Genomic DNA, 22,879 nt, shown 5'->3' on the forward strand with positions numbered 1-22,879 from the left:
GTCCTTCAACCAGCGGGGCAATGTGACACGTCCCTGCCTCCTGTGCCCCCACACTTCAGAGGGCGGAGAGGAGATATTTCCTGTCTGCTAAAGGACTGGATTTTTTTACACAGCCAGCTCCCTGGTTGTCCATGCAGCAGCAGAGCAGGGACTCCAACACCCTCAGACATCTACCCTTCAGACAGAGTAGCTGAGTGGATGGACCTGCTGGGCATGAAGGTATATTCTTTGGCAGGGCTGCAGTTCTGCATTGCTAACTACTAGGCTCTGCTAGCCAAGTATGATTTTAACAACAACAAACCAGCAGAGTTCAAGGACAAGCTGCCACTGGCGCATCATTAGCAATTCCATGGGCTGGTAAACAAAGGGCATCTGGTTGCCCAGGTGGGCCTCCAGACCTCTGTGGATGCAGCCGACGTGTCCTCTCGCACTCTAGTGACCGAGATAGTTATATGTACTGGGACTCATGGCTACAATCATCTGACTTTCCCATGGAGGTCCAAAGTACAATTGAGGACCTTACCTTTGATGAGAACAAGTTGTTCCACAAAAAAACAGACAAATCCCTCCACTCACTGCAAAACTCCAAAGCCACACTACTGTCCCTTGGTGTGTGTATATATACACCAGCTCAGCGATTCAGGCAGTACTGAAGCCCTCGCCCCCATGGGACATTAATCTTGTTCTCTCCATCCTCACAAAGCTCCCTTTGAGCCGCTGGCAACATGGTCCCTCTCCCACCTCTCAAAGAAAGTGACATTCTTGGTCGCCATTACCTCAGCCAGACAGGTCAGTGAACGGGCATCCATGATGGCAGACCCTCCCACCCACGATATTCCACAAGGACAAGATGTCCTTAGAGCTGCACCTAAAATTCCTCCCAAAAGTGGTGGAGTGCATCCACCTGCCAGTTTTCTGCTCCAAACTGCACGCCTCCCCAGCTGACACTTCCTTGACATCCGCCGTGCACTGGCATTCTACCTACACAGTATCCTATCCTTTCACACATCACCAAAGCTATTGGTAGTTGTCATTGAATGGTCAAGGATCAAGCCCTGTCATCCCAACAAATCTCCAAATGGGTGTCAGGGAGCATCCGCGCATGCTACAAACAATCCAACATACCCGTCTGATAGTCACAGCGCACTCTATGCAAGTGTGACTCATTGGCCTCACTAGCAGACGTCTCCTGGCAAGACATCTGTTACGCAGCAACATGGTGCTCCATCCACATGTTCACGAGACACTACGCCATCGCATAAGAGACGGCTATAGATGCTGCCTGGGGCCCGGCCATACTGCAGACCACACTTCCATTGGGATCCTCTCACCCACCTCCACACTGATCACTGTTTGCGAGTCACCCACATATCGAATACACGTAGGGACCATCACTTGAAGAAGAGGAAAAAGAGGAGGAGGTTACTTATCTGTAACTGGAGGTTCTTTGAGATGTGTGGTCCCTATCTGTATTCCACTACCCACACTCCATCACCTCTGCTTCAGACTGGATTCCAAAATGGTTAGAGGGAGGTTGGAGTCGTGTTGGCCCCATACTACCTGTTGTACCCTTGGCTGGGGGCATGCGGAAACTCACTATGCACATGCAGGTCAACAAACACTGCTAAGAAACTCTTCTGGACTCAGGCGGAAGATGCACATGTGCACCTACATATGCAATACACATTGGGACCACACATCTTGAAGAACCTCCTGTTACAGGTAAGTAACCTCCACTTCCAGTCTCATAATCACCATTGTGGGTTAAAGCAGGATTTCTCAACCCATGGGTTCCCAGAATGTGTCACAAAGGATCATGGGGGAAATTTAGTCCCTGCAGAGATTGGAGCCCACCTCCAAGGGGGCGGGGGGGATGGAACCTCAGGGAGTTGCAAAGCCCATCCCGCATTCACCCTGTAGAGCTGGCTTCTGTGGATCTAGTCTTGTGGGGCTCTGCTCCCAGCTCCAGGCATCATGCCCTGGAGTATGGGGTCACAGCTCAGGTTTGGCCCAGCTGCACTTTTGTCATGAGGATATGGGTCAGACTGGGCCAAATTTGAGTAAGTGCGCTGTGACCCCGGAGGTCTCAGTGCCTAGAGAAGGAGCCATCCTCAGCCAGCCTCGTGGGACAGGAGATGCCACTATGGTATGCACAGTGTTGTTTAGTTACTCCTAGGGGAAGTCTGTGCCACTGTGCAAGCACAGAATTAATTCCCCTTGTAGATTTTACTCTTTCCCTGGGAAAAATTGATTCACACACCCCTCCCTAGCAGCAGTGTGTGGGGGTGGGGGGGCATGTCTGGTTTGGGCATTAGGAGCAGCCAGGGTAGTCACAAATCACTGCATTGGGAGGCAGCGCTGAGCTCTCTCTTTCTGGTTCTCACTCACTATCGTGGTGTGCTCAGAGATGGGCAGCGCTATAGATGCCCCAGCGCTATAGACACCCCAGCCAATGGCTCCTAGCATGCACTGGGCTCCAGCTGCTAGTTCCAACTGGGTGGGTGGGAGAGACACTTCCTCTTCCCCTGCACTGGCCACTCCCGGGGCAGAATCAGACCCATCTCCAGGAACCTCATCACTCCCCAGCCTGTCTTCCCAACCCCCATGCATCCTGACCCCCTCATATACACTCAGACACCCCCTGCATCCAGACCACCCACCAAGCCCCACCCCCTGTATCTGAGCCCCAACCACCTTCACTTGGACCCCCCAACAGAGTCCCATTCTCCCTACACCCAGAATCCCCAAACAAGCCCGTGTATCCACATCCCACTCCCAGCTGAGCCACCCGCACCCTGATTGCTCCACACACAACCCTCTCATTCCACACCTGGATTCCCCCCCCCCCGCCACTAAGCCCCTCCACACTTCGATCCTGCCAGGTTGCGCCTGCTTGCTTCACATCTGGATCCGAGGCGGGGTAGGGCTGGGCAAGTGTGTCTGTGAGACTCTGTCCCGCTCGCTTGCTGTGGAGCCATATAGATATGTTAATATGCCTAGTAAGGAATCAGTTTGTCAAAAAAACATTTTTTGAATCTTTTTTGTTGCTTGTATTGTTAGACATACTTGCTGAAAGGTATTTTGAAATAAATTACGAAAATCATTGAAAACGGCATGATTATGTTGTGTTATTTTGACAAAATATGCAGAATTTTGCAGAATTTTTAATTTTTTGGTACAGAATTCCCTCAGGAGTATTTAGTATTGACTATGTTAATGTGTTTATAGTGGCTAAGAAATATTTAGTAAGCCAGATTTTTGTTTGTAACTCAAGCTATTTACTGTGTCAGGACAGGTCATCAAAGTTTACAAATGTGTCCTGAGCTCAAAAAGGTTGAGAACCACTGGATTAAAGCACATCCAGTTGAATGGAACTTTGAGTCACTCACTGGTACATCCATATTCTTTATTTGGTAAATTGATAGTTACTAGAAAACATTGGGAACCATTACTAGAAAGAGTGACACATTGAACTCAAAATTCAAGATTTAAAGGTAACTGTAACTGTCTGACCTGGCCTTCAAGTTGGAGTTGAAGTGAGGTGCAACAATGGACAACCTATGCTTTTGGATGCTTTGAGGGGTGATCTCTGAGCAAATGTATAGAACTTATACACTCTGTTGACTGTATAAAAAACTAGAAGCAGCTCAATCTGAATTTTCCCTTTTTTGGATCGGGTTTTAGAGTTGGGCTCATTGCAAATAAAATCCCATTGATCAGACTCCTTATCATTGAATTGTAGAAGATAGAGATAGATCTACTATATTAGCTCATCTAATCTATTCCATGTTTCTCGGGGTTTGTCTTACCAACTGTCTATGTTTTAGTATTGTTTATAAGCCTGCTGCAACAAAAGTTAAGGCAACAGAAAAGACATGTATTACAGTGGTTCCCAAACTTGTTCCGCCGCTTGTGCAGGGAAAGGGATGTACTGGCTGCCGCTTCCAGCAGCTCCCATTGGCCTGGAGCAGCGAACCGCGGCTGCTGGGATCCGCGATCGGCCGAACCTGCAGAAGTGGCAGGTAAACAAACCGGCGCGGCCCGCCCCGCCAGGGGCTTTCCCTGCACAAGCGGTGGAACAAGTTTGGGAACCACTGATGTATTAAATAGGATTAAAACCTTCTGTTTAATTGTTCCATTTGCCAGCACTTATCAATGTAATTCTAGGCAATACTTATTTTTCTTTCTTTGGTATGAACAAATTTCTTACCTGTGTATTCATTTTCTTTCTTCCAGAAGTTGTTCAGAAACCTGTCGCATGCCAGTGATGGAATACAAAGTGAATGAAGGAGTTCCATATGAGTTCAAATTCCCCTTCAGAAACAATAACAAATGGCAACGAAATGCGAACAAGGGGCAGGGGCCTCATATGTCACAGGTACCGTCCCAGATACAAAGTCCAGGAACCTCTAGGATTGGTTCAGGGAAAGGAGAAGGGAAAATGCCGCCCCAAGAGCGAGCAGCCAACATTCCCCGCAGCATCTCTAGTGATGGACGTCCATTGGAGAGCCGGCGGTATGTATGCTGTTCACAAACTAATTTTCAACACTTTTCAGAATTTTTTCCAAAACAAAACACATTACATGTATTTTCAAATATTTTATTCAGTATATCTTGCAAATAACTAAAAACATGGACCAGAATGGAATAACTTATTACTGCTGTTTGCAAAATGAGATGGTATTGCATTGTTGGAATCTGTTTTGTTATGGCATATTTTGAAATTGATGTATTGCTTTTTAAATTTGGTGGGACCAGAACTGAAATCCTGGACCCAAACACACCTGGACTTTTGGATGTTCCAATTCTGGATCCACATTTTGTAGCATTGTGGAAGTCAGATACAGCTGAGAAATAGCATGAGGTAATATATTTAGCTAATGATAAAATTCATGCCACAATATAGAGAGGTGAGGGAGGCAAATTTCCCTGATATGATTGAGAAGTCATTTAACTTCAGAGCCAGAGAACAAGTAGCTTAAAGTTTAAATTTCTACTCAGCCCCATCATGTCTCAATATTTCCATCACTTTAAGAATGGGAGATGTGGATGATAGTACTGAAATGTAGTGACTTTGTTTTGATTATCTCAGTAAATCTGTTAGCATCACTAGACTTACACAGAGATGGGCGGTGGGCAGGGTGGTGGGCGAAGTATGTTTTTGTAGACGACCTTACATGTCGTGTATGTAGACCATGTTTGAATAATGATTTACACATCTGGAAAATACAAAGAAGTGGACAATACATGCTATAAATTACAGAACTCTTTTTAAATACATGGTATGGTGAATTAATTCATTAAAGCATTCATTCATGTAGCCAAAAATTGAAGGAGAGAGAAATTAAGAGGCGGCATAGCCAAGGGAGAAAAACTATAGTGATAAGATTGGAAGCTCAAGTGTGGCCCAGCCCAGCAGTTGACAAATGATGATGACTCCTAAGGTGTTGATAGACTATAGTTTTATTTCTTTCTCAGTCAGTGATTTTTATATTGCATTTACACCCTTTTAAAAAACAAAATTAAAATAATCATTTTGCTCAAATTGTTGATTTGTATTTTGCCTCATAAGGAAAATGTGCAGTTGAGAATTTTAGGAAAGAACTTGCTTGTTTTACCAGTGGTTCCATGGTAGCACCAGTGTTTTTAACACCGATAGTTAAATTGGTCTTAACATAAAAAGCCAGAAGCTTCTTGAGCTTTGTCTACACAGTTTCCTGTTGATTTACCAATGTTCGCACCGATGGGAATTTTTTTCTAAAGTTGTCTTGTATACAGAAGGCCATAGAAGTCAGTTTGACATTTGACATAAAGTTATCTTACCTCTGACCTGTCTGTTTGGATTGTATGCTCAGTTATGTAGCATCCACAGGATATACCTGCATAGTAATGTTGAAGGGAACCTTGGCCTGTGTTTTCAGAGCAGCATGGAATGATGTTTGCCCACTCCTATACTGCAGGATTTCAAATTATAATCATAATGGCAAGACACACAGTGTTTGGTGGAGACTTTGCAAAACAGAAATTACATTTCCACACCGTTCAGTGTTTGTATTGTAAATGTGAAACCATGAGTTTGAGATTGCTTGGTTTCCAAACCATTTTAACCTTTTTTGTCCCCCTCTCCTTAAAATCTAACGTTCTTTCTAAAGCATTTTTTTTTAAAAAGGTTAATATTATGTCTGTTCAACTCTAAATACCTGTTATCTAAGGGGTTTTTTTTGGGGGGGGGGGGGGGTTTGCCTTCTCTCTTTCTCTCCTTGCTCAGAGTTTGCTAAAGAGTTTAATTTTGTGGGCAGGATCTAGTTTTATGTAAAACAGCAGCTGTTTAATGTTCACTTGTTTCCAGTTAAGATAAAGAAATAAATACTTTTGTGATGTTAACGGAACACTGAAATATTAATAGGCTCATACATTGTCACATCATTTTTCTTTCTCTTAAGTTGCGTAATTCTTTGTACTTTTAGTAAATAAAATCCAAATGCGTCAGTGCTTTTATTTGTTTATTTATTTTAATGTAAAGGTCCTAATGCCTACAGAGATTAGATTTTTATAGCTAGCGAAGAAATACTTTGTCTGCTTTGAATTTTCACCATTGACTCCCATACTTCCAAAAGTGAAGAGATCACACATGGATGGTGCAAGACAGGCAAGGAACATGTAGTCAAGTTTTAACACTGACAATGCCTAATTAAGGACACTCCTTGCACATTCTGTGCATGATCCTTGCAGTTTTTCTAGTGCCCACTGAATCAACTGTACTCCAGTTCACTTTGTTGGTCTCTACTTTGCACTATTAGAAACATTAGAGGTACGTGGTTTCAAAGAGGAAAGACCTTGTATTAGTTCTCTGTTCACTAGAGTGTAAGATGGCAAAGAGAAGCAACAGTTAACTGGAATATAAAGCCGTTTCATCCTTTTTTCCCCTTCTGAAGTCAGAATGGAGATTTAGTTGTAAAAATCTAGTGAGAGCCGAGGAAAATGCTATTAGTCACTATTGATATTTGAGGTTGATGGGAGCCCCCTTGGATTTAGAGAGCTGTTATCAATTAAGTCTACAGAAAAGAATCTTTCTTGATATTAGCTATCCAGTGCTGAAGTAGTAGGGTCATTAATAGATAGTAGAACTGCTTACATACTGTCTGTTTGCATAAAGATTTTGTGTACTTTTGTAATAAACTAAAAAAGGATCCTGCATCACAAATGTTTTGACATGAAGGATAAATGAAGTCTGTTATTCATATAATACATACTGTATAACTATTCATTAATTGTGATGAGAGACTGGATCCATTCAAACATTAATTTTAAAATTGTCACCTAATATAATGAAAATAATATCCTTTTTTTTTAAAGTGACAGTCGCCTACAAAAAATTTCTTTCTCTGTAATGTTTACATTCTGCCCCAGCAACTTACATGTGTCTTTAGAAGGGAATGTGAAGAACAATTTTTCTAGTTTAAATTAAATTCAGATTGTAATTATTCTGCCTACATACAAACTTGAATATGGCAAAAACTGAAGTGTAAAAGAAGAAGAATCAACCCAAAGATGACAAAGGGTTGACTAGACTTCAAAGGTTTGCCACTTTTTAAGTGTGTTGGCAAATCAGCCAAATCTCCCTTGTGTGGATGCTGTTATATCAGTATAAACGTGCTTATACCACGACATCATCTTCTGGTTCTAGGAAAAAATAAGCTTTACTGGTATAAGGCACCTTTATACTGGTATAACTACACCTAGGCTAGGGCTTTTACTGCCATAACTATGTCAGCAAACAATCACACTCCTAGCAGACAGTTATTCCAGAATGCTTTTAAAGTGTAGACCAGTGCAAAGAGTGATCAGAGCTTTGATTGTACGTAACATATAAAAGAGGGCAGCTCCCAGCACAACAGTGGACCCTTAAGCTCTGGTTCATACTAATTCAGTGAAGAAATTTACCAGCTATCTACATCAACACCACTTTAAGCAGAAACTTGATTTTTTTTTTTCAGTTTCCTAGTCAAATACTGACCTAACTGAAATATATTTAACTTATAAACCTGAAAGTGATCATCAGAGGCGGAGGGAATTCTGTTGAAGAGTTAGGGCTAGGATTGATTTGTGCTTTCTCCCATGCTTAGGAAAAGCTCCCTGTAAATATCTGCAAAACTAAGTCTATGTCTATGCTACTGAGCCTATGCTGGCATAGCCCCCTTGTGTTGCAGCATATACAACCAGAAGGATGTTAGCTACACCAACAGAAGCACTTTTCTGTGTCAGCATAGCTATAGCTACACTGAGGGTTTGTCAATATTTGGCCGGGGTGTTTTTTTCCACACTCCTCACCAACATAGCTATTCTAGTATATGTTTTAAGTGTATCCCAAGCCTAACTCATTATTCTCCTTCAACATCCTCTACTTTCTCTCTAGATCTCTACTTTGCTCTGAGGCCTACAAAAAATCGGGACAACATGCTGACCAGTATTGTCTCATTGCTTCCTTGTCTTTGGGGCAGGGACTGTCTTTGTTCTGTGTTTATGCAACCTCTAGCACAATGGAGTCCTGGTTCATGACTGAGATGCCCAGGCGCTACTGCATAATGCAAATATAAATAACAACGATTGTGCCACAGAGTTCCACCCACCTTTGGGACATACTCCAGAAATGGGCAGATAATCCTTTGTTTCCCCTTGCCTCCAACCTCCAGACTGTGAATGTAGGGATTCAAATTGCCCACTAACAAACATTGTTTAGGTTGCTGTAGACCCAGTCTTCCAGACTTAAGAGTTTCAGGGCTGCTCTAACTTGTGCCAGCTGCCCATTGCCTGGAGCAGTCAGGGATTGATGGAGTGTTAGGCAGGCCAGACCTTTCTGCCTGTGACCAGCCACATCCTCTCTGCTTGCTACGCCAGCCCTACGTTTCTGGACAAACCTTTAAGCAGCAAGAATACACTGGCTTTATGGTTTCTTTGACCCTGGCTGATCTATCACTAAATGGCAGCAGCCAGAGCCAGCACCTAGCCCTTTGCTTTTTGTTGGTTAGTGTGTGGTGTTAGTGCTACAGATAAATCTCTTTTATTTGGTGGGTTTGGGTGAAATAAGCTAACAAGTTTTGTAGATAGTTTGGTGTTCAGAAGTGATGGATGCCATTTCTGTGTACTTCCCTTAGAAGGTTTTTGTGTTTCTGGTTTTCTACTTAAGAAAACAAACACAGTAACAGCCTGCAAGTTTTCCAAAGTGGTTGACACTTTTTCTGGACTGGCTATTGAGAAAAATGGTGGTTCTGGAGTGTTTTCGTTGGATAGTTTGAGGTTAAAGTTCCATGGAGGTAGAGCTGGAATATCATTGACAGTTTCTTCAGTTGCTCAGTAACTGCTGCTGCTTGTCCGGTCAGAAATTTACCTGGCTTTGTTATTTTTCAGAACTTTTTGCTCTAAATTGATTGCCATCTTTTTATTTTTTGTAGTTTTATGTTCAGGGTGTTTTTCTCCCCTGTTTGTTTTTAATGATGGCATTGGGTATGGGAGGAGGGAGTTGATGGCTGCGGAGAGGAGAAATAAGAGTGACTGTTTTAACTGGAAATTAGGAGTAGAGCTGAGCAATTTTGCTCCTTTCTCCACGTCCCCACACCGGCCGTTCGGGGCCGATTTGAAAAAATGTGGTTCAGTTCAAATGGCAACAGTTTTGTTTTGGGTCAAACAAAACACTTTGACTTGAAATGATTTTTTTTTTCATTTTGTTTTCAGGTTCAACCTTCTTTAAAAAAAATAAATCTTGAAGCAAAAATGCTATTTTGAAATGAAAAGTCTAAAAGGCTAAGGGATAGCCAGGAGGATTGTATTCTGACTTCAGTTCATGGTTTGTGTTTTAAGGGATGCTGCAGCTGTGAAACTTGCACATAATAAATTGATCCAGGTGGCCCTTTGAGCTATGCACTTGAGATGATTTGTGGGACAAGCTTATGTAGCAGTATTAACAACCATTCAGCAGAAATAAAGTAATCTAATACCATCATCATCTCCATTCCAACCGTGTGGAGTTTAAGGATGAAACAGAGAAGCACTGTAAAATTTTTGGCTTACATTGGACCTGACACAATATTGAATTTAATAGGTCACAGTTTTATTGCTGATACTATGTTAACATCTGGAAGACACTAAATATTTCCAGGGCTTAACTTAAAAAACAGCTTAAAAGAAAGTAAGTATTTTTCTTACCTTTTTTTTTTTTGAGTGATCAACTAATGGGACTAAACTGAGTGGTACCTTTATGCTGTTGAATCTTGTTGCTTTTGAGACTGAAAACCTGTATGTCAGTTCAAGTGAGTTTCCAGTTGACATTTGCCATATCAGAGATTGTTCTTTAGCGAATCTAGTTATGGTGAAAGGTGCTGGATTAACAGTCCTGGAAACTGAAGCAAATTATTCTTCCACTGTATAAATAAAACATAGTTTTCCCATATTGTCCTTTGAACATATATAAGTGTGACCTGGAGGGACTGCCTCTGAGGCTGAGATGGTAGTTCAGTAACAGTTCTTGGCTTCTGGGTACCATGAAGGGTGCCAATTATTGCCAGCTGTTTTCGTGTTTTTCTAATACAGGCACTTATCCACTAGGGCGTGAGCTGAGACACTGACTTATTTTTCAGCCCAGTGGAACTCTATTTCATACAACCCCTACGTTCTGTGGCACTGTTAATTCAGTCAATCATCATGAAATATTCTTCATTCTTATCCCCTACCACTACATAAACACACACAACTATAATTTATGCTTGAAAATAGTTATTAGCATAAAACTAATCAATGATTATTTTCAACAGTGATGATATTTGAGGTTGAGTGTTTTTGCTATGCTCTTCATGGTAGCCTGGTTACAACTTTTAGGCCACAGCTGTGTTGTCCACCAGGTAGCCCAGCTCAAAATCTTTGTTTCCATCCCCCAGGTCCACTGGACCCAGCAAGCAGGGAGCTTTGTAATCAGTTTCAGTGAACTATCCATTCTCTGGACAGCCTGTACTTCTGACTCATTGCTTCCCAGATACAAGATAGATACCTGTGGCTCCCTGACATCCAGTAGTCTTATTCCATTGAATAGTTCAGGGAGTATGCACCATAGCCCAGATAAGTCCCTTATGGTGAGCAAGAGACTGTTGTAGGCAAATCCCAGCAGGGTAGGGAGACAAGATGTTTGGGCACTTAGTTGTAGCAAAGTGGTGAGTTCCACAACAAAGATGTTGAATTCCATGGCATCTTGGAAAAATTCCAAAATCTGTTCTAGCTCCAGAATCATGTATTTCGTGGGGCCATGATTGAAATGAATGGGGCAGTTCATGTTTCTCAAAGTTACCATTTCAGCAGGGACTTCTTTATTGGTTTCCACAGGATTCACTTTTTCAAGCTTATGCCCAATGGGGGCTGCCGGAAGCGGCGGCCAGTACATCCCTCAGCCCACACCACAGGGTGTTTTCTCACACCCTGGATTTGTGCTGGAAATGGCCCAACTTGATTATCATACACATTGTAAGGAGAGTGATCACTTTAGATAAGCTATTAGCAGCAGGAGAGTGGGGTGGGAGGAGGTATTTTTTCATGCTTTGTATGTATATAAAAAGATCTTCTACACTCTCCACAGTATGCATCCGATGAAGTGAGCTGTAGCTCACAAAAGCTTATGGTCAAATAAATTGGTTAGTCTCTAAGGTGCCACAAGTACTCCTTTTCTTTTTACTTTAAAGTGGTGGTGATGAAAATAAAAAACACAAAAAATAAACATGTCTGAATAAACTTTTATTTAAGGAAGACACAATGAAGTAATTACAGTATTTCCTGAAGATGGTGAAATGAATTCATTTTGTTGAAGAATTATGGATAGTGAAGAATAGAGAAGTGGTCTAACAAGGAAATGGAATTAAAGCAAATTTTCACTGGTATATATCCAGCAACTCTTGTTTGTTCATTTTAGACTTGTTGCCTTGAAAAATTATAAATCATTTTTTATTTGCGAGGGTTCAGATTTGACTATGACTGGAATATAAATTTCTCTTGATTAATCAAAATCTTCTTTAAGTAAATTCAGTATGGCCATGCTACAATATTTTTTCAACTGAGATAAAAATTAAATAAAGATCAGGCTTGCAGAATATGATATTACCAAAATGTTCAGTTGAATTTTATTTCGTTTCTGCATGTCAATACAACACTTAATGTCTTAGTTAACCTTTTTTTATACAGATTGATATTTTTATGATTTGAAAGTTTTAACTGAGAGAGACAGTATTAAGAATAAAGGTGTGCATATCCATCTAGCTTCTGAGCCTTCTGCTTCAGATTGGAGTGTCCCCTTTTTTAGGCTTTTTTTCCCCTGCCTCTCCACAGTGCACTGGCCACTGTTCTTCTTTCCCCCTGCCCCACACGTTAACTGTAGTGCATCATACTGCCTCCAGAATGCATTTCAAAATTAAACTTGCTGCTTACTGTCATTTTCAGGTTGTGCTTTATTCAGCCGTTCAGTGTTCCTCAAACTGCTCAGTGAAACTTACTTCAGGGCTAACTGTCCTTTTTGGAAGTCGGTTGTGCTGGCAGCACAGGGAGCTAGAATGGCATCTGAACTGGAGGGAGTACATGGGGAATAGCCGTAGTAGAAATTGATTGGTTACAGGTTGTGTGTGCACGTGCATGTGTCTGTACGTGTGTGTACATATAAAGCGTGCATACAAGGAAGAGACTGCTTGGGAGAAGGGAGTGGGCATGGAAGAGACAGGAGACATCATTAAGGGGACTTACTCTGGCTTCTTAAAAAGAAAACGTTTAGAAGTATTAGTTTTTACAGAAACCAGACCAGACACATAGCAAATATTAAAAGTAGCCTCTGATTAGGACTTGGCTCCAGGCTCTGGCTATGTGTTTCAGGCTGAGTAAAAGGAGTGCTACTGTGGGAGGGGCTGAAAGTGTGCAGCCTTCTCACACTGCTGATAGTGTTGTGTGGAGGTGGAGGAAGGGAGCAGATGGGCAGGGGAAAGAAACTATGTGGGGGTGGGGGAAGTACAGTAAGGAGCAGAGGTGAAAGTAAGCCGGTATGGTCTGGTACAGGATACTGGCAAGAGCCGGTACACAGCCGACTGTACCGGCAGGGGGCAGCTTCACCAGGCCAGCAATTTAAAGGGCCTGGGGTTCCTGGCAGCGGCCAGAGCCACAGGCCCTTTAAATAGCTGCCAGAGCCCCGCTGCTGGAGCCCTGGGGTGGTAGCAGCAGCAGCAGCAGCAGCCGGGAGCCCTGGGGCTACTGCTACCATGGGGCTCCGGCGGTGACTAAAAGGGCCTGAGGCTCCCAGCCGCAGGCCCGGGCCCTTTAAATATTTATTTAAAGGCCCTGCCTCTTGCCATTGAGGCCCCATCCCCTTCCGGTTGAGGCCCTGCCCCCTGCAGAGGACTACAGCCCAGAGTACTGGTAAGTCCTTTAAGTTACTTTCACCCCGGTAAGGAGACTAATTCCAAATCTCTGTGTAGCCTCTTGTTGAAAAATGGCAGCTCTGCATTGAAAATGCATGGCAGCAAAAGTGGGAAAAGCCATCCACAATTCACTGGCAAGCTCATAGAAAAGAATTCCATTCGCATGAAGGCATATACAAAAGAGTAGCTAATTCTAGACCTAAGAGAGACATCAGTGTTGCTGTAAAAAATCTGTGAGCTGGAAAAGCATGGAAATAAGCATCCCATGTTCAATAGTACTACAGGAAATTCCTTTTTAAACTAAGTAGACTATACCTACTTAGGTGAATGTATCTGCAGTTAAGCATTTTGATTTGAAAAGGCTCATCAGCATCTACACACTTAGATTGGGATTTTCAAAGGAGCATAACAGAGGTAAGCACCAAACTCCCACTGAAATTCAGTGCTGTTGAGTGCCTAGTTTCCTTAGGGTCCTTTGGGAAATGAGACTTCTTTGATATGGGACAGGTGAGAAGCTTGAGTATACAGGCCAAACATATTCTGAGATGGAGGCTTAAACTTGAGCTTTAATTTCTTTATATTTATACTGAAACAATGAGTGACTCTTTTAAAGGCTTCAGTTTCACTTTCAAAGTTCTCTAGACTCTTGTCAAGCATAGGAGGGTGCAAACAAAACGTGACGATACAATCATCCCAGTTAACAGAGAGATTCACTTTAGTTTCCTAACCTTATTTAAAGATGAGCATTATTTAAAAAAAAAAACAAAAAAACCCTACTCAGTCATATAGTTATTCAGGTAAGAAACTAGTTTATTAGCAATACTACAGCAGGAAAGTAGTATGAAATGAACAAAGCAGTCCATCATAAATTTATGCTAGCATACAAAATATACCTTGTTCGCTGCTGTGAATAAGATTGATGGTCAACCCATGTGTCATATACACAAGTTTTCAAAAATGCCACCCCCCCACATCAACAGGTGCGGGAAATCGATGATGCCTGCAGTCCCCTGTGGCAGAGGATGGAGACATTTGTCAAGGGACAATAAGTAGCTCCTCTCTGGAAGTCTAACACCCATTGGCCAGCTGGAGGAGAGAGGTGCTGATTAGCCTGCATTCTGCAGATCCCAGGATTTAGCCCAACGCAGGGGCCCTTTGGAGCCTCTTTTGTCTGCATTCCAGCAGCACACTCAAACAAGGATTGGGAACCCAGCATGACAGATGCCGTGGGTCTAGCCAGTTGCCTGTTAAGGGGTCAGAAAGGAAATTTTTCTCCCAAGGGCCAAATGGCAGAAGATCAGGGAGTCTTTTGCCTTCCTTGCAGCACCTGCATGCACCAGTGGGTTGAGTAGGAATGCACTGAGTACATTACTGAGGTACAAGGGTGGAGCTGTTTATTTGTCACAACTTGCAATCAGTTTCCAGTGCAGCTAAGAGAATAAAATGAACAGTTCCCAGGGGAAAAAGACCTAGGATTTTGGTGATGTGCCTTGGGCTCAAATTATAGGGTGAGACCTTGTGGGCTGAGGTCCCCACCCTGCTGCACCCTCTGTCCCCCTAGCGGTGAGGAGGGTGCTAGGATTCAGAGAGAACTGAGTCCTGGGGATAGGCTGAGGAGAGCCTACTCTGCGTTACGGATTATATGGTAAAGAGCCCTCTAACCCTGGTGTTAGTTACGGGTTATATGGTAAGGAGCCCTGTAACTGTGTAACCCCCACACTAGAACCAATTAAATGTCTGGTGTAGGAGAATATGCTGACAGGAGAGAGCTCTTCTTTTGCCATAAAAAACCACCTCCACGAGCGGTGTAAGTTTTGTCGGCGGGAGAACTTCTCCCGCCGACATAGTGCTGTGCACATGCACGCTTATGTTGGTGTAACTTACATTGCTCGGGGAGGTAGAATATTCACGCTCCTAAGTGACATAAGTTTTGCCGACATAGGCTGTAGTATAAACATATCCTTATATTTTGGAATCTCTTGACTTCTGAGATCTTAATGTTGTGTTAATGTTGGTTTTTTGCATTTAATTTCCTGTTTGTTTTAATGGGGGGAAAGTGTGTGTGTGTGAGAGAGAGTGTGTGTGTGTGTGTGTTTGGGGGTGGGAGGGAGTGCTGTTAGTTATATCACAATCTGCTCTTAATTGACTCATCCCAAAGTGACTGTCTTAACTGAAACCTGGTTTGGCAAAGCACTTAAGCAAGTGTGTGAAAACATGTGAGCTGAAGTCAATGGAGCTGTTTACATGCTTAGTTATGTATATTCTTAAATATTTTGCTGGATTTGAACCTAAAGCTTTTAAACTATACAGACACTCCTAAGATAAAAGGTTATTGAGCACAGTCAACATTCTAAGCCAAATGGAAACTGTACTGATGTGGTTACATTCAAACACTGACTTTAAACCTCTATAAATAATACTGGAATAGTTGTCTTCAGGGTTGGCTTTAAATCTCATTAAGGACCACAAAGTAAGCAAAGGGCCCAGTCCTGAAAACTCTTACACTTGAGTAATCTCTTTATAATCAGTGCATTAGTTGCATGAACAGTAGTTTGCAATTTCGTGCCCCAAGTTTGAAGATTTTAGATTACAGTTATACATAAGGCGACCATACGTCCTGTTTTAGCTGGGACAGTCCCTTTTTCAGCTGGCAAGAGCAAACGGGACAAATGGCCACTTTTGTCAAAAAGTAAGGTGCAGAAGAACGTGCAGGGCTCAGGGCAAGTGGTGATGCCAGCCCCACAGGGGGAGAGAGGCAAGGCTCAGGCAGGGGGCAGGCAGGGCTCAGGCAAGCACCGATACCAGTGCCACGTGGGGAAGGGGGTTGGGCGAGCAGCTTGGGCCAGCCCTTCTCGGGGGGGGGGGGGGCAGTGAGACGCAAGAGATGCAGGCCAGCCCTGGTTGTGGGGGAGTGGGCCCCAGACAAGCCCCATGTGGTGTACCATTTTCCCTTTGGGAAATATGATCACCGTAGTTATACAGAAATTCAGAATACACATGCTTATAATGGAGCTGAAGGAATACATTGAAAATGCATTTTTTTCTGAAAAGAACAGCATTTGAAGGAAGAACATTTTTTCATTTTCATCAAAAACAAAAATTTCAATTTCAACAAAAAACCAATTGAGCGCTTGACTTTGCAACCTTAAGAATGTTCTTTTAATAGGGTTTGTGTGTGTGTAATATATATAAATGTATACAAATGATATAACTTAATGTATCCTCTCATACTGTAATATAAATAACGTGAGTAGGGGAAGAGAGAGAAATATTCTATAAACTTCCTGACAAAAAAAATCTCAACTGGAATTTTCTACAATGGCAGATTAAACCCCATAAGAAAACAAAATGAAATTCAATAAAGACTAAGTCCAAAGTACTACATTTAGGAAGGAAATACCAAATGCATAACTACAAAATGGGGAATAAGTGGCTAGATGGTAGTCCCAGTAAAATAAGAGCTCACTGTCTCCCTTGTATATCACAGCTCTTGAAAGATTTTCCTTGATTGTTTGGGAAATTTTGATCACCACCTCTTTCTCCAAACATCTTGTTGCATCTGTAGGAGAAAAGAGCTTACACGTGGCTTTGAACTCTCAGCCAAGCCGTAAAGCAATATAAAACCATGGTGGATGCAGTTGTTTTTTTTAAAAGATAAGAATAAAAAAGAGTAAATCTTTTCCAAAAAATGACTGTGAAGATCAGTCATCACAGTTGTGCAGAACCATTGAAATGGGACTGGAAGGGACCTTGAGAGGTCAAGACCAACTCCCTGTGCTTTTGCAAGACCACATAAGCCTAGACCATCCCCAACATGTTCTTGCAAACCTACAAAGATGGGGATTCCACAACCTCCCCTGGAAGCCTATTCCAGTACTTTACCAGCCTTAAAGTTAGAAAGTTTGTCCTAAATCTCCCTTTTTTGCAGTTTAAGCCATTACTTCTTGTCCCACTTTCAGTGGACTTAGAGAACAACTGATCACAGTCTTCTTTCTCACACCCTTTAATATATTTGAAGACTTATCAGGTTCCCCCCTCAATCTTCTTTTCTCAAGACTAAACATGCCCTGTTTTTTAATCTTTCTTCATAGGTCAAGTTTCCTAAACATTTTATTATTTTGGTTGCTTTCCTCTGGCCTCTCTCTGGTTTACCCACATCTTTCCTAGAATGTAGGTGCCAGAATTTGATGTATTACTCCAGATAAGGCCTCTCCATTGCTGACTAGAGTGGGACAATTACCTCCTGTATCTTGCATCTGACACTTTTTTTGCAAATGCACATATATTCATATTCAATGTGTGATCCAGTATAACCCTCAGATCCTTTCAGTGGACTGCCACCTAGCCAGTTATTCCCCATTTTGTAGTTATGCATTTAATTTTTCCTTCCTACGTGTAGTACTTCACACTTGTCTTTATTGAATTTCATCATGTTGATTTCGACCAATTCTCCAGTTTATCAAGGTTGTTTTGAATTCTAATTCTGCCCTTCAATGTGCCTGCCACCCCTCCCAGCCTGGTGTCATCTGCAAATTTTATAAGTGTAGCCATAATCAAGTCATTAATGAAAGTTCTAAATAGTACCGGACCCAGGACTGATCCCTGCAGGACCCTACTAGATACATTGTCCTCCCAGTTGACACTGATGATTACTCTGAGTATTGTCTTTCAACCATTTGTCCACCCACCTTTCATAATTTCATCTAGACCACATTTCCTTAGGTAGCTTATGCGAATGTCATGTTGGACTGTGTCTAAAGCCTTGCTAAAGTCAAGTTATATTGTGTCTACTGCTTCCCCCTATCCACTAGTCCAGTAAACCTGTCAAAGAAGGAAATTAGATTGGTTTGGCATGATTTGTTCTTGATATATCCATGCTTGCTATTCCTTATAACCCTTTTGTCCTCTAGGTGCTCAGAAATTGATTATTTAATAATTTGTTCTGGTATTTTTTCCAGATCTTTAAGTTAGGCTGACTGGTCTACAATTCCAGGGGCACCTTTGTTCCCTGTTTTGCCCTTCTTCAGTTCTCCTGGGCCTCACCCAGCCTCCATGAGTTCTTGAAGATAATTTCTAACGGGTCTGAGATTGCTTCAGCTAGTTTCTTAAGTATCCTACAATGAATTTCATTAGGCCCTGCCGACTTGAATACATCTAACTTATCTAAATATTCTTTAACCTATTATTTCCCGGTTTTTGTTTGTGTTGTTTCCCCCTTGTTCATATTAAATGGCGTTGAGTATCTGATCACTATTATTAACCTTTTTAGTATATAGAAAACACAGTGGGATATTATAGCAAATAACATGACAGTGAATTCATCAAGAGGGACATCTCCAATATCTGTAAAACCAGACAAGCAGCTATAGAGTTAAAATAAAATAATTATTTATCTTTGTCAGTCCGTATGGTTGCTTTTGTAGTGTCCTTTTGTTCGAGAATGGGAACCATTACTCTTTTCTGAGATTTCTTTATATCGTGCAATATTTCTATGACCCTTGTGTATCCAAGGGTGTTTAGCTGAAGCCTATGAAAGCAAAATTAACTCTGTGTTTCTGACAAGTGATTGCCTTTTACTGAAAAGCCAAAGAATACCAAATGGTGGTTATGTGGTAAATTTGTGCCTGTGACCTTTTTTAGATTAGTTCTAAAATCTCAGTCCAAATTATATATATATATATATATGTGTGTGTGTGTGTGTGTGTGTATTTCATGTGTATACATATTTATACTGTGTCTCTCACTCCCTCTCTTTTTCCCCAGGCTGGATTTGATTTAAATCATGATTTTAATCACTAGTCAGGAAGACTGGATTTAATCATGGATTTCTACATAAAAGTGCATTCTTGTTGGTTGTTATAACCTTAATACATATTCTTCACAACTCAGAGATAGATGTAGTTTTCATCTTTAGAAGGTATAGACTATAGATTTTTAAACAGTGATTTATTTTGAAAACTTTTCAGATTAGTTTTACAGCTATATCAGAAAATGAATGATTGTTTGGTTATTTCATTTACCAAAGGTAATTGAAGCAGATATTTATGAAGTCATTGGGAGGTGAAATATCTCCAGTTCAACAGGTTAATCATTAATATTTGGAGGATTTTCTTGCCATGCTGTATTAGGAGGAGAACGTCACCAGACAGACATTTAAATTGTTTTATTTAACTAAAACAACAATGTTATGTATTCTGGATTTTTTTTCTTCAACAGCAAACATATAATATTTAACAAAACAAGAATATGAATTTTTGAATTTAAACATTCACGTTTTTTAAAATCAGGTTTGTTTGTTTTAAAATTGTTTAACTAAAATAGTTAAATTAAAAAATTTAATTGACTGTCAGCCAGGTCAACATGAGAAACTTAAAATATTGGCTTCTGTAGCTAACTCAGTCATCTTCACCTTCATTTTCCCATTTGTTCATAATCTGGAAAAGAAAAACAAGCTTTCCTGCTTTTTCGGGTCCCAAAAGATTTCTCAATTTGGAATGAATTAGTCCAAAAGAAGAAAATATTCGTTTTACACCAGCAGAAGAAGCTACTGCTGTTAAAAGTGAGATTATCACTTCAACCGTCTCTGAATCCAAGTGCTTGCGTGACTTCCACCAGTTCACTGGTGTGCTTTTTTTTTTAAAACATCGTCAGCAAACATATTGCTTGAATGGTTCACCCTTAGCTCTGAAGTTTTATTATAGTTGGCATTATGGAGGGATGATTGCTGGATGTCCATGTCATAGCCAACTCCTCTTCTTCAGCAGTTAAGGTTTGACCCTGGTACCAAGTATTGAGAATATTTGCAAGAAAATGAGCTGGAGATGGTGCTTGTCCCAGTCATTTTTTTAATGCTTGCAATTTAACTCTGTCATTGCATATTTCTCTCTTTGAGATCTCACTCAGTTTCTTCCAAATTTCAACTGCACCAGCAATAAAACTGCTATTTCCCTGCATTTTGTTCAAGGCTACAGAAATAGGTTTCGGGGTACTCGACATGTGTTCAACATTTCTCTTAAGCCCAACATTGAGAACTTTGGCTGTCACAGTGCCATCTATTTTTTCATGATTTTGTTCATAAACTGTCATCGGATTAGGCCAGTACTTGATATAGTGCTGAACACAGTCCACTACTGAGTTCCATCACACGTCTTCTGGGAGAGTTAGCTTGGTTCCTCCCACTTTTTTCAGAGCAGCTGCTGCAAAGTGGTTGTTACGGAAGTATTTTGCAATTTCAACAGCATTAGCCTTCATTTCTGGAACACTGAAGTCTTTGGCTAGGAGGTGCGTCAAATGAGCACTACAACTGTACGTTATTAGCTTGGGACTCTCTTCTAAATTTCTTCTCATCTTGGATAAATCTGCAGCATTGTTTGTGACCAAGCTGCGTACTAGACATTTGAATTTTTTTTCCCCACAGTGTGTTATAGCTTTTACTGCTACTTCTTGTAAGTATTCTACTGTGTGTGCATTTCCTGATGTATCAATTGTTTCTCTAAGGAAGACATTCCTTTCTTCTGTTGTCACACAAGCACATACAACAGGATCATTGTGGATGTTGCTCCACCCATCGAGACTCAGGTTAACAATTTCACCCTCTAGACCTTTCGCACACTGCTCAATTTCTCTTTCATACACTTTATCCAGCACTTGCCTGCGGCATCTGCTCTGTTGGGTGGACTGTATCCTGGTCTTAATGACTGAACCATGTTAATGAAGTGTGTGTTCTCAATCATATGGAAAGAAGAGTTTGTTGCACAAACAAATTGGGCAATGTTTTCATCAATTACCTCTTTTTGTAATCTGCTGGTTCTTATCACAAATTTATCAATGATTGTTTCTGGATGATGGAGGTTTTTTTTTCTTTTTGCTCCAAGTGATATATTGTGGCTACATGACATACATGATGTGACCGAAACACTATCATTGGCAGATAACTCTGAAACTATAGAAAATGATGGTGATCTTGAAGGTGGATAGTCTTCAGAATCCTGTATGTTGAGGATGGATTCTCCTAAACAAACTAAGTCAATGCAGTTATTTAATTATTATTACCATACTGCTCATTTAGTATTACTCATTGCATTCACTGACACTCAGTACTACTTTAAAGGTGAAATTGTAAAAGGAAGATCTGCCTATTTCAACTATTTATTTTTTATCACAACTGCATCTAAAATGATAGTACCGTAGAGTAACAACTATATTTTTTGCTCAAACTTGAGAATTCAAGAATAGTCTAGAAGGAAGACAGCTAGTCCTTAAGAAAGAAGTATGAAATAAAAAAGTTTACCAACCTGAAGATCCTGCACGTTCAGACATGTTCTTTTCATCATCTTCAACGCAGCTCCTTCCTGAGAAGGAACACTCCTCATGATGTTGTTTCATTCGGGCAACCAGGCCTTCTTTGTTGCACTGTTTGCATTTTGCACGCATTCCTGTCTTACCCACAGGTAGAGGAACTTGGTTAAAATATTCCCAAACTGGGTCTCTTTTACAGCCTGCTGCCATTATAGGTTTTCCCTTCTAGTGAGAGGGTGGTATGGTAGATCTCAAATCAATGAAGGCTATACTCAGAAAGACCTCAAGACTTTTGGAATATGCTGTTCAAACAGTTTCACTTTTGTTTCTACTTCCTGTCCCTCCCTTCTCACGTTTATCTCCAGACTTCTTCTCCTTGTCCAGGTCTGTTCCACCCCCCAGCAATCTTTTATTCATTGAACTTTTTGAAACTTTGCACTTTTAGAGAGAGGTAAGGGATTGACTCTGTGTACACAAATTTGCAGAGGGGCAACAGGGTTGAGGTCTGTTATTTCTCACCTCTATTATATTATATTATATTATATTTTATATTATTTAAAACCGTTTTTGCTGTTAACAAGCGTGTTATCTCTGGAGAGACAAATCCACAGTTTGTGAACTGCAAAACTAAGCATCTTTCATGGTATCTTCTAGACTGAGCCCCATTGGATAGATAGAAAGATTAACCTAAATAATCTATACAGAAGCCCCTGGAACCCCATAAGATTGGGCCCCTAATCCATGAATTATTGGAACTCATTTACAAAACTTTTCTTAAACATTGCATGAATATATTGTCTCATATTTTAGAATTAGAATTTATAATCCCTATTCCATGATGAGATATCTTTGAGCTATAATGTATCTTAATTAAAACTATCTTTAGATAGATTTTGTCCTCAAAAAGCATTTTATCAAAAAAATCTGATATAAATTAAAAAAAAATCTTTTTTTTTTAATTTAAAAAATCATTGATTTTTATCCACCCAGCTTTTCCCGCCCCTCCCTCCTCCCAGTGTGAATGTGGAGATATATGGGCCTTTTCCCTCCTTGTCCAACCTCAACCCGTTCTTCCAGCTTGGACTAGAGCTGTTAGGTCTAAGTTCACTCAGTAGCATAAATGAGCTTGAATGGAGTTGCATCTG

General features: G+C 41.0%; 1 protein-coding gene across 11 annotated transcripts in view; it reads left to right on the forward strand.

The window, feature by feature from the left end:
• SIPA1L1 (signal induced proliferation associated 1 like 1) overlaps window positions 1–22,879 on the forward strand; it is a 381,605-nt gene that overhangs the window by 319,056 nt on the left and 39,670 nt on the right. For all 11 annotated transcript variants that reach the window (XM_073348513.1, XM_073348511.1, XM_073348520.1 and 8 more), the window contains one exon: window positions 4,237–4,515. In XM_073348513.1, the coding sequence (XP_073204614.1) occupies window positions 4,237–4,515 (279 nt within the window). The remainder of the gene's footprint in view (window positions 1–4,236; window positions 4,516–22,879) is intronic.

The sequence above is a fragment of the Lepidochelys kempii genome, chromosome 6, assembly GCF_965140265.1.
Source record: "Lepidochelys kempii isolate rLepKem1 chromosome 6, rLepKem1.hap2, whole genome shotgun sequence".
Lineage (NCBI taxonomy): Eukaryota > Metazoa > Chordata > Testudines > Cheloniidae > Lepidochelys > Lepidochelys kempii.